The sequence below is a fragment of the Gymnoscopelus microlampas genome, assembly GCF_963454915.1.
Source record: "Gymnoscopelus microlampas genome assembly, chromosome: 18".
Classification (NCBI taxonomy): Eukaryota; Metazoa; Chordata; class Actinopteri; order Myctophiformes; family Myctophidae; genus Gymnoscopelus; species Gymnoscopelus microlampas.
The window spans coordinates 46,841,813-46,854,994 of NC_139955.1; the positions used below are offsets into that span (position 1 = coordinate 46,841,813).

At 43.7% G+C, this 13,182-nt stretch overlaps 1 protein-coding gene across 1 annotated transcript; it reads right to left on the reverse strand.

Annotated features, from left to right (window-relative positions):
• Nucleotides 1–1,232: 1,232 nt before the first annotated feature.
• On the reverse strand, nucleotides 1,233–11,101 carry rest (RE1-silencing transcription factor). Its single transcript, XM_084041282.1, has 9 exons — nucleotides 10,813–11,101; nucleotides 9,929–10,137; nucleotides 8,859–9,321; nucleotides 7,990–8,150; nucleotides 7,139–7,222; nucleotides 5,049–5,335; nucleotides 4,005–4,319; nucleotides 2,661–3,474; nucleotides 1,233–2,003 (listed from the first exon to the last, which is right to left on the reverse strand). The coding sequence occupies exons 1-9, from the start codon at nucleotides 11,049–11,051 to the stop codon at nucleotides 1,354–1,356; spliced, it is 3,222 nt and encodes a 1,073-aa protein (XP_083897408.1). The 5' UTR covers nucleotides 11,052–11,101; the 3' UTR covers nucleotides 1,233–1,353.
• Nucleotides 11,102–13,182: the final 2,081 nt, after the last annotated feature.

Genomic DNA, 13,182 nt, shown 5'->3' on the forward strand with positions numbered 1-13,182 from the left:
TGATAATCAAAATATGCTTTAAACTCTTAAAACGTCACTTTTTATGAACCACTTGCACCACAGTAAGCATCCATGTTCTGGCGGGAACGTCAGCCCAAAAATAGCTCGACGCGTTGACGCACTGTGAGCTTGTAGATCTGCTATTTTTGGTGAAGAGATATGGTGTAGCATATACAGTAGATGACAAAAAAAGCTGTCCAATTGCAGAGATGACTCGGGTCCAGTGTAAGGACAAAGGACAATCTCCCGAAAATTTAAATCTCTGTGATATGATTGTGAGCATTTTTATTTGATCACGATTCAAAACTATGATGTTCCCATCCCTAGAGGCTGCCCTAGTGCCATAGTACCATCCTAGTGTGGACTCTATCAGTCTGTCTGTGGACTATTAGTCCACCTGATTCGGATGCTATCAATGCATTGAATGGGACATTATCACGTTTTATCAGACCATTGAATGGGCAAAGTAGGCGACAATACTGACCTACCCGCCATTTATCAGACCATTCATTGGGTGTCATCAGTACTGACCTACCGACAGAGATGACTTATAGTTTCGGTTTAGAGGCGCGCAGTCTCAAGCGAACTGGAGCCACATGAGGGACCACTGAGCGAGCTGAAGCGAGCAAGTTGCCGTGCCGAAACCTTGCGACGTTCCCTTGAGCCGACTCAGCGCCGTCCCAGTTATAACCCATTAAGTCCTGGAACGCATCTGTGTCACTTTAGATTTCTTTGGCTATTCAAAAATAGCAGATCTACAAGCTCATAGCGCGGCACCGAGTGCCGCGCTATGAGCTTATAGATCTGCTATTTTTGAAAAATCTTGAAAACTGTTAGGATTTCGATTTTTTTTAAGAATCGCCTCAGGTCTTAATGGGTAATGTACCGATGGTAAGTCATGTTGTGGGGACTGCTCTGCCTCAGAGTAGGTCCAGTATCTCATGATTACGCCCAATGAATGGTCTGATAAATGGCGGGTAGGTCACTATGTCGCCTACTTGGCCCATTCAATGGTCTGATTCAACGTGATAATGTCCCATTCAGTGCATTGATCGCATTCGAAGCCGGTCATTAGTCAGTCTGTGGCCTGGTGGGTGGTCTGTGGACTCTTATCAGTCAGCCTATGGGCCAGGTGGTAGGAGGTCTGTGAACTCTTATCAGTCAGCCTATGGGCCAGGTGGGTAGGTGGTCTGTGGACTCTTATCAGTCAGCCTATGGGCCTGGTGGTATAGGAGGTCTGTGGACTCTTATCAGTCAGCCTATGGGCCTGGTGGGTAGGAGGTCTGTGGACTCTTATCAGTCAGCCTATGGGCCTGGTGGGTAGGAGGTCTGTGGACTCTTTATCAGTCGGCCTTAAGTCGCCGGGTTGTCCATGTAGTAGACGTTGACCAGGTGGCGGTTCAGGTGCCTGCGGTACTCCACCTCCAGGGGGAAGGTGCGGTCGCAGAAGATGCAGGTGTGGCACTTCATCTCAGTGGGCGTGGGGATCTCCTCCGTCGGGCTCTCCGGGTCGTTGGCCGCCTTTCCCGAGGAGGAGGAGCCACCGCCGGCGGTGGCTTTGCCGTTATGGACTCCGTTCAGCCCGGAGTCGTCGCTGCCCTCCGAGGCGCTGTCGCTGATGTCGCTGCCCGCCTCGTGGCTGCTGTGGATGCCCTCGTCTTCCTCCGCGTCGGCCGCGGCGGGCCGGGCGGCCGCGGTGGAGGAAGAAGAAGAAGAAGGAGGTCGGCCGGGGAGCTTCAGGGAGGGAGATGGAGATTTGAAGGTGGCCGCCGGAGCTAGAGTGCTGGTCTTGTCCTGGCGTGGGGTCGGTGTAGAAGATGCTGGCTCTACGGGGGTCTTCTTCTGGACCGGGGGCGGGGTCTTATTCTTCTGGACCGGGGGGGTCTTCTGCCGGGGTTTGGAGGCTGCTGTCGGGGTGGTGGTCTGCCGGGCCTCTGGGAGGAGGAGCTCTGTGACGGAGGAGGAGGAGGAGATCTTCTTGTTGATCTCAGCAGGAGCTAGAGCTGTCACCATGTGACACATTTAACATGAGCGTTAATTGTCACTCAAATCATTTAGGAATAATAATCAAACATTGCACACAGGGCAGATATGAGAAATAACTGAAATATTCAAAGAAATCATTGACATTAAAGGTAGGGTAAGTGATTTACTTTGGTTAAAATAAGTGTTAAATAGCTCTATATTCTGATTGTACTCATTGTTATAAAGTGTTTGTTCAGTAAGAGGAGTCTCCTTGTCTCTCCAGCTCTTTATTAAACAGAACATGCATTTTCAGTGCTCTCTCCTGATTGGCTTAAATGTTGTCACCTACCTGAAAATGTATTTATATTGTGATTATTAAAGAGCTGGAGAGACCCCTGTGACCGAACACACGCTCTGTAGCAATGATTACTATCACAATATAGTACTTTAACCTTTTTAACAAAAGAATACAAATACAAAATAAAAAAATCCCTTACCCTACCTTTAAATCATTTCATACATAGCAGAAATAGCTCATCTACAAGCTTACAACACGTCACGAAGTAAGCTTGTAGATCAGCTATTTCTGCTGTTTTAAATATTTGAAAATGCGTGAACATTTTTCAACATGGCAACGATTATGCAAAACAAATTGGTGTTATTAGACGATAATGTAATAATTGTGACAGGCTTACCTGGAGCCTCCTTGTTGTTGGGAGGAGCTGCTGCTGCCTCCTCCTGGAGGAGGAGAACGCCTGGGCTTTTCTTGCTGTTCTTCCTGGTCTTCTTCAGTTTGACCGGAGGAGGAGACGATGTCGTCGTCGTCTCCGTGGCGCCGGGCGAACACGACGCTGACGTGGTGTTGTCGGACACACAGACCTCCTCAGACGGTTTGGTGGACAGGGACAGGTCCTCAGACGGTTTGGTGGACAGGGACAGGTCCTCAGACGGTTTGGTGGACAGGGACAGGTCCTCAGACGGTTTGGTGGACAGGGACAGGTCCAGAGCCTCTGCAGCTTTCCTCTTCACGGCCTTGCTCTTCCTCACAGCCTTGGTCTTAGCCGGGGGGGGGCTCTTAGCAGGAGGAACGTCCTCCTCCGCGGTTTCTAGAACTTTCTCCGGTTTCTTCCTGGCCTTTCTGGGGCCTTTGTTGTTCTTCGCACCGTTTTCGTTCTTCGGACATTCTCTCTCCTTCTCCCCGTCCTTCTCTGGTCCCTCCTTCTTCTCCTCTGCTGATTTCTTCATGGCTCCTCTCTCCTCCTGGGCTCTCTCCCTCTCCGCTCCTCCTCCTCGTCTGGCCGGTGGAGAGGTGTTTGTTTTGGTGGGTTGTTCCGTGACGTCGCTCTTGTCCGCCGTGCTTCTCTTGGCCGCGGCGGCGGCGGCCGCTGGCTTCCTGGAGGTCCTCTTCGTCGTCTTCTTGTCCGTCGTGTTTTCCACCGTCTCGGCGTCCTCGTCCTTCGCCGTGACTTCGGCGACCGCCGTCTTCTCCACCGTCTTCTTCTGCCTCACCTTCAGGGGTGGAGAAAAAGTGGTACTCAAATTGTTTACTGAAGTAAAAGTATCAATACTGCAATATAGAAATACCCCGTTACAAGTAAAGAGTCTGAAATTCAAAAATGACTTGAGTAAAAGTACAAAAGTATTGGTATCAAAATGTACTTAAAGTACCAAAATTAGTAAGTACTCATTATCTAGAATGTCCTATTTCAGGTTTTCCAATGTATAACAATCTTTTGAAAATAGCTGATCTACAAGCTCACACTTGTGAGCTTGTAGATCGGCTATTTTCAAATGGACGAAATGTATATAGGGCTGAAGTGGTTAATGTATGTTTTGTAATCATAAACTACAAAGTAACTAAAGTTTTCAAATAATTGTAGTGGATTAAAAGTACAATATTTGCCTCTGAGATGTAGTGGAGTAGAAGTAAAAATACAGAAAATTGGAAATACTCCAGTAAAGGAGTAAAAAATCCTCAATTGTACTCAAGTTTAGTACTTGAGTAAATGTACTTGAGTTACTTCACACCACTGCCTCACCTTTTTCTCCACGCTCTTGTCTTTGGCCTGTTTGGCAGGTTTCTCCTTCTCCGGAGTGAACGCCGTCTGTGTGGTCTGTGAGCTCTGTTCGTCCTTTATGGACAGATCCATGGGCTGTTTCTCAGGAGTCTCCGGCCCATCGTCCTCCTCGTCCACCTCCATCAGGTCGTCCATCATGTCCTCCTCCTCCTCGAAGTTGGAGGACGACTCGTCAGACTTGTTGGACTCTTGGTCCTCGGGCCCGTTGGCCTCCTCGCTCCCGCTGCCAGACTCTTCCTCGTCAGACTTCTTGATCAGCTTCTTCTTCAGCTTGACCTTTTTGACACGTGGTGGAAAAAAAGTACTCGCATATTTTACTAAAAGGTAGGGTAAGTGATTTACTTTGGTTAAAATAAGTGTTAAGGTAGGGTAAGTGATATTTTTTGGTTAAAACAAAAAGTATTTTGTTAAAAAGTTAAAGCACTATATATATATAACCAAAAGAAAATCACTTACCCTACCTTTAAATAGCTATATATTCTGATTACTCATTGCTATAGAGTGTTCGTTCCCATGTCTCTCCAGCTCTTTATTAAACAGAAAATACCTGAAAATGTACTTTATTGTTTTTACTAAAGAGCTGAAGAGACCCCTGTGACCGCACACACGGAATATAGTACTTTAACCTTTTTAACCAAAAAATAATATATATACAGTACTCATTGTTCAGAATGTCCCGTTTCACAAGTTTTCAAATGTATAAAGATCTTTTGAAAATAGCAGATCTACAAGCTCACGATGCGTCGCACCGCGACGCATCGTGAGCTTGTAGATCTGCTATTTTCAAATGGCCGAAATGTATACATGACTAGTAGAGCCGGGGATTCTAGTAACTAAAGTTTTCAAATTATTGTAGTGGAGTAAAAGTACAATATTTGCCTCTGAGATGTAGTGGAGTAGAAGTAAAAAAAAAAGTACTGAAAACTTAAAATACTCCAGCAACGTAAAAGTACCTAAAAATCGTACTTGAGTAAATGTACTCAAGCTACTTTTAACACCACTGACCTTGGACACGTCGATGGCGGCGTTGCATCCGGAGTGGCGGGACTTGATGTGGTACTGCAGGTTGCACTTCTTGGAGGCGGCGTACTTGCAGAGCGGGCAGAGGAACTGGCGCGGGTTGAGGTGCAGCTCCACGTGCTTCTTGAAGTTGGAGCGGTCGGCCGTCTTGTAGCTGCAGTAGGGGCAGCCCAGGGGCTTGGGCCCGTTGTGGACCTGGCGGGCGTGGCGCGTCACCTCGTGCTGGTTGGCCGCCAGGTAGTTGCAGCTCTCACACTTGAACGGTCGCTCGCCTGAAACGGGGGGGGAGGAGGAAACAGGGGGAACGGTTAGCGGAGACGATTCATTGTGATTAACGATGCCCAGTGGCGTGCACAGACATTTTGAGGGGCAGGTGCTCAAGTAAATTATACTTTTTTTTGTTGACTTGGTCTGCTCTTTTTTTCCCCTCTACACCTATACCTCTTTGCCAAAAAATAGCCGATCTACAAGCCCACAGTGTAGATCTGCTATTTTTGGCTACAAGCCAACGACGATCTACAAGCCCACAACGCCTTGCGCGTTGTGGGCTTGTAGATCGGCTATTTTTGGCTAAAGTTCTCCTCAGAAAAGGGATGCTAGGTTTCGAGTGGTTACGGTAAAAAGAAAAATCATATCATATAAAGAATTGGCGGACCCCCTGTAGTAACTCTGAGGACCCCCTAGGGGTCCCGGACGCCCTGTTGAAGACCCCTGCTGTAAACTGGAAAAAAAAGTTTTTTTTTCTTTCTTTCAAAAGGGCACTTCTGGTCAAGAGGGCAAAGGGCAGGGGCTCTAGCACCACCTAGAGTCTATCTGTGCACGTCCCTGGCGATGCCGTTTGTGGTTTTTGGGGGGTTTTGAACATTGGAACATGTTTGGATTTTAGGGATCGTAAATAAACATTGCACAGTATTAGATAAAGACAAATAACTTACTAACTAAATGTACGTACGAATAATCAAAATATACAATATTTAATACATTTAAAATAGGCCATATTTAATACATTTATACTTTCAAAATGTATTAGAAATAGCGGAAATAGCTGATCTAACAGCTCACAAGGCGCCACCTTGTGATCCGCTTCTGAGCTTGTAGATCTGCTATTTTTTGAGACGTTTTAAAATGTATGAACATTTTTCGACATGGAAACAAGCACAAATAATTATCACAACAGAAACACTGAGCCACACATGTGGCCGATCATCACAGCAACACATTAAAGACCTACAGCAGACCACTTTACCACACATAGACCTAACAGACCACTTTACCACACATAGACCTAACAGACCACTTTACCACACATAGACCTAACAGACCACTTTACCACACATAGACCTAACAGACCACTTTACCACACATAGACCTAACAGACCACTTTACCACACATAGACCTAACAGACCACTTTACCACACATAGACCTAACAGACCACTTTACCAGACTGATCCAACAGCAGCTGCTCCCGAGTGCAACAGAGGACACAAGAATGACATGTTTAAGTGAGACGGAAGATTAGGAAACACACAAAGACAGACACACACACACACACACACACACACACACACAAATTATTAATCTAGTTAGCCTAATAGCTAATACTACTGCTGCTCTTACACAGCTACATCGAGTGTTAATTTGGCTCTGAAAGTGTAAACATGAACCCATAGGAGTCCATGTGTACACTTATGAACATTTTACTGTGAACTAGTACTAGTCTAACTACCACCACTACATTGTAGTAAAAAGTCTGTTTGAAAGAATCTCTTGCTCCAAACTTTAACAGCAGCAAAAACAACTACGTTTTGACCTTGCTGTCTTCTTCTTCCTCAGGTTAGTTCAAGTTCAGGTTATGTTCCTATTCTTGAAATAACCTGAAGAAAACCTCAAGGTTGAAATGTTAAGTTTGGAGCATCGAAAGTGAGTTGTGAGCCCTTTCTTTCGCTTCATGATTTGTGCTGCTTTTGCAGGTTGTCTCAGCACTAAGGACGTGCTGGATGGACAAGGATGTGAGTTATTTTAGACCAATCAACAACTACACAGAGGTTGTTCCGTTCTCCTCCTCATACTGACCAGAGTGAGTTCTCATGTGTCGGGTCAGATGTGTCTTCTGGGAACTGGAGTAGTCACAGTAGCCACACTGGAACGGACGCACACCTGCACAACAACACAACAACAACACACACTTACAATGCTGAACACCTGCACTACAACACAACACATTTGCAATGCTGTACAGCTGCTGTATACAACAAAACATAGATACACATTAACACATGTACATTTTTGTATCACAAACAAATTACAAAGGTGAGGTCAGGAAAGAAAGGTTGGAGTGTTTTGGTGCACCCCATTCAGATGCTATCGATGCATTGAATGGGACATTATCACCTTTTATCAGACCATTGAATGGGCGAAGTAGGCGACCTACTTACAGTACCTACCCACGATTTATCAGACCATTCATTGGGTGTTATCAAGACCTACCGACGGAGATGACTTCAAAAATTTCCGTTTCGGTTTGGGACCATGACGGAGACACGCAGTCTCAAGCGAACTGGAGCCACGTGATGGACCACCGAGCGAGCAAGTTGCCGTCCCGTACGTTGTGACGTTCCCTTGAGCCTACTCAGCGCCGTTGGGAGTTATGTACCGATAGGCACAGAATGGTAAATCATGTTGTGGGGGGACTGCTCCGCCTCCAAGTAGGTCAGTATCTTCTGATTACGCCCAATGAATATGATCTGATAAATCGCGGGTAGGTCAGTATGTCGCCTACTCACCCATTCAATGGTCTGATAAAACGTGATAATCTCCCATTCAATGCATTGATAGCATTCGAAGCCGGTGATTTGGTAAACCAGCTGGTTATTTTGTGTGTGTGTGTGTGTGTGTGTGTGTGTGTGTGTAGTGTGTACACATACCGGTGTGCGTGCGTATGTGTTGGATGTAGTTGCTCTTGCGGTCGGTGAAGTAGCTGCACTGGTCACAGGTGTGCAGCTTGGAGGGGAAGTGGTTCCTCAGGTGTTTCCTCCAGTGGTACTGGCTGACCGTGGTGTACGGACACAACGTGCACTTAAACACCCTGCAGACAGAAGAGAGAAGATAAGGGAGGTTATAGTCACTTTATCAAAACCATGCCCAGGTGCAGGACAAACGTATCACCGAGTATCACCAGAAGAAATAAAGTCTGGTTATGCTGCAAAAGCTCTGCTGTATTTTTTATTGCCGTCAATGTTTCCGATCACCAGTCCTGATGAAGATGACGGAGTGATCAAAACGTTAAATAAAATTTTAAAAAATACAGCGTAGCTTTTGCAGCATAACCCAGTGTGCAGACTTTATTTCTTCTTGTGATACTGCCGTTAAAAACCGGGAACGCGCATCTTCTGTGTAACCACTTTAACCATTATTTTATACTTTGGCTATTCAAAAATAGCAGATCTGCTATTTTTGCTATATTTCTGCTATATTTTTTGAAAAATCGTGAAAATTTGTGCAAATCTTTGAATATATAAAAAAAAATCAAGCGAACATTTGTAACTCATAATCTTTGCTTCTGGGGGGGGGGTCCCTGGAACAACACATTTTGAGATGGGGTTCCTCGGCCAAATACATATTTTGGGGGTCCTTGACATGAAAAAGGTTTAAAGAAGTGTTAGCTATGAGCTTGAATATCTGCTATTTTACACACTTATTGTGATGCTAATACATTTTGCTGGGGACGGGGACCCCCCCCCGGGGGTCATCGGTTCCTACTTAGAGAACCAATGCTATAAATAAAACCCGTTACCTGTGGTCCTCCCCCTCCTTGCTGTGGTGCTTGAGGTGGGCGATGTAATGGTCATAGCGGTTGGTGTTGTAGCCACACCTCTGACAGCGGATCATGCCTTTATTCTCCAGGTTGTCCCCTCCTCCTCCTCCTCCTCCTCCTTCTCCCTCTCCTCCTCCTCCCCCCGCCGCCCCCCCCTCCATCTTGGCCTTGTTCCTCATCTCCACGCGGCTGAAGAGCATGAGCTTGTTGGAGCTGTGGGTTCCCAGGTGCTCCACGAAGGTCTGCTCGCTGTGGGCCTGGAAGCCACAGGGCTTGCAGTAGAAGGGCTTCTTCTTCTTGGCCGCCGCGTCCGCCAGCGGGGGTCCGTGGTGGACGGTGCGGACCACCGTCAGTCTCTGCTGCTGCTCCTGTTTTGGTCCCGATGATGCTGTTGATGTTGTTGTTGTTGTTGTTGTTGATGCTGTTACTGCTGCTGCTGCTGCTGAGGAGGCAAATAACTATTATAGTTACAAACTAAAACTAAACCAAATAACAGTGTGTGCTTGTAGATCTGCTATTTTCACTATTTCTGAGCTCTTAGAATCCCGCCCCCTTATATCCCTTATTACAATAAAAAAAACACTAAAACTAATAAAAACTAAAGTAAAAGAAAAAAATGTAAACTAAAGAAGCAAACCCTCTTTAACCCGTTAAATCCGGGATCGCATCTGTCAGTTTAGAGTTCTTTGGCTATTCAAAAATAGCACTATGAGCGTGTAGATCTGCTATTTTTGGAAAAATCGTGAAAATGTGTGTAAATCTTTGAATATATATATTTTTTTAAAGCAAAAAATGTTCACACTTTGCTTCTGGGGCGATTCTACAAATGTCCTAACAGTTTTTTAGAAAATAAAACGTACGTTGCTATAATATCAGTGGTTCTCAAACTTTTTTTCATGTCAAGGACCCCCCAAAATTATATGCACTTAGTACCGTGCTATGAGCTTGTAGATCTGCTATTTTTGAATAGCCAAAGAAATCTTAAAATGACACAGATGCAAACTAAAAGAATAAAACTAATAATAAAATGCAGATCTCTAGCTCCTGACCTTGTTGCCGGGGGACATAGCGTGAGGGTCTGGACAGGTCTTGGGCCCTCAGCTGCTCTTCGTCCTCCTCGTCCTCCTCCTCCTCGTCGTCTCTTGGGTGGGCGTGGTTCTCTGCGGCCGTGAAGCGGCCGGCCGTCTCGTTAGGCGCCGGGGATTCTGGGTACTCCACGATGCACACCTCACGCTGGTTGTGGTCGTCATAGCTGTACCTTTATAACAAGTTATTAAAAGAAAGTTATTATTTATGGAGCTGCTTCTATCTGGAAGAGTTATCTACTTTGTTGTACAATGGTGGTACAAGCTCATAGTGTAGATCTGCTATTTTTTTGAAAAATCATGAAAATGTGTGCAAATCTTTGAATATATATATATTACAGTGAACATTTGTAACTCAAATCTTTGCTTCTGGGGATTCTACAAATGCCTTCTAAATCCTAACAGTTTTTTGAAAAAAACGTAAGTTGCTATAATATCAGTGATTCTCAAACTTTTTCATGTCAAGGACCCCCAAAATTATATGTATTTGGCCGCGGACCCCCATCTCAAAATGTTTAGTCCCAGGGACCCCCAGAAGTAAATATTTGAGTAAAAAAATCTTTGCTTGAAAAAAATAAAATAATAATAATAATAATAATAATAATAATAATAATAATAATAATAAAAAATATATATATATATATATATATATATATATATATATATATATATATATATATATATATATATATATATTCAAAGATTTGCACAAATTCAAGAGTTTTCAAAAATAGCAGATCTACATCCTCATAGCGTAGCACTCGGTGAAAGATTGTTAATTGTTTGATTTGAAGTCACATCGCCCCCCGGCCCTAATTATAACCATCTAACTAATCAACTTCATTTACCTGATGATGCCTTCATCCTCGTCTTCGTCAGAGTAGTCGCAGCCCACCGTCTTCAGCTCCATCATCTCCTTGTCGGCGGACACGCCCCCGCCGTCGAGGGCCCCGCCCTCCGAGCCCGTCACCACGGCGACGTTGGCCAGCATCACCAGCTGGGGGGCGGGCATGTTGTTCTGGGGGTCCTCCATGACGGGCAGCCCCACGGGGAACATGCCCACCGACAGCACGGTCTGAGTGGACATGAGGATGTCCTAAACACACACACACACCACAACACAACAACACACTTTATTATAACACACCACACACTGCAACACAACAACACACTTTATTATAACACACCACACACTGCAACACAACAACACACTTTATTATAACACACCACACACTGCAACACAACAACACAATGTATTATAACACACCACACACTGCAACACAACAACACACTTTATTATAACACACCACACACTGCAACACAACAACACACTTTATTATAACACACCACACACTGCAACACAACAACACAATGTATTATAACACACCACACACTGCAACACAACAACACACTTTATTATAACACACCACACACTGCAACACAACAACACAATGTATTATAACACACCACACACTGCAACACAACAACACACTTTATTATAACACACCACACACTGCAACACAACAACACACTTTATTATAACACACTACACACTGGAACACAACAACACTTTATTAGTATTCATGTTGTACTTGCTTATCGTCAGTGGTGTAAAGTAACTAAGTACATTTACTCAAGTGCACTGTACAAATTTGGGGAATTGTACCTTTACTTCTAACTCCACTACATCTCAGAGGCAAATATTATACTTTTACTCCACTACAATTGTTTGAAAACTTTAGTCACTAGTTACTTTGAAGATTTGGATTACTAATACAAAACATACATTAACCACTTCGGCCCTATACATATATATATATATTATTTTGTTGGGCCATTTGAAAATAGCAGATCTACAAGCTCACAATGCGTCGCAATGCGACATATTGTGAGCTTGTAGATCTGCTATTTTCAAAATATTTGTATACAATACATTTGAACATTTGTGAAATGGGACATTCTGCATAATGAGTACTTATACTTTTGTAATTTACTGTAAGTACATTTTGATACCAATACTTTTGTACTTTTACTCAAGTAACTTGAATTCCGGACTTTTACTTGTAACAAGAGCATTTTTACATTGCAGTATTGAAACTTTTACTTTTTCCCCCACCACTGGTCCTACTTACTTAAGTTACTCATTTTTGGAGGAAAATTATATTTTTTTGCCTAAATCAGCCCTTCATGACACAGGCCACAAACAAATGCCTAAGTCAAAACACAAGTCATTTAATCCTCTTGTATAACATTAATTACTGACAGATGGCGTTATTTGTATGTCAATATTCATACATTGTTATAAAAAATGTGGGTGAATATATGAAAGACATAATATAATTTGTTTTGGTACAGTTCTTTTCTGTTTTCTGACCCCCCCCCCCCCTCTGTTCTTTTCAGACAGACATTTGTGTGTTAATTTGCGTGAGAGGCATTTTGAGTCAGGCCATTTCATTTGCCACCTAAATAATGATGTAACACCTAAGTGGTAGGAGCCAGCTGTGGTGAATTAGAGACAGCTGTCTGATTGTCAGAAGATTTGTTTGTGTTTTTTTTGTCCCTGGACTATTTGTCAGGCTTGCAACTAAATGTAAGTACCTCTGTTTGTGATGCAATATCAGAATGATTTGTGCTGTTAAAGTCATCAAGACCGGGAAAGCTTCTGTGTCATTATTTGATTTCTTTGGCTGTTCAAAAATAGCAGATATACAAGCTCATAGCGCGGCACCGAGTGCCGCGCTATGAGCTTGTAGATCTGCTATTTTTTTTTAATTGTGAAAATGTTGTGCAAATCTTTGAATATATATATATTTTTTTTGACTTTTACTTGTAATAGAGCATTTCTACACTGCAGTACTGATACTTTTACTTGAAGTAAAACATTTGAGTACTTTTTCCTCCACTGGACAGCAGTGGGAGAGTGTCTATTCGGCCATTTTGAAAACAGCACCACAACTCTGTCGACAGCGACCAACACACACACACACACACACACACACACACACACACACACGCGCGACAATAACATTCCACTCAAACAATGACTGTTGTGTTCACCACATAGTACACACTCATAACAGCACACATCACATTAGAATGAAGATGAACAAACAATAGAGACATTCCTCAGTCTGAATAATAAAGGAATTCCTATGTTTAACTTCCTGAAAGTAGATTAATACATAAAAAAAACACGCAATAAACCACATAAAGTCAAA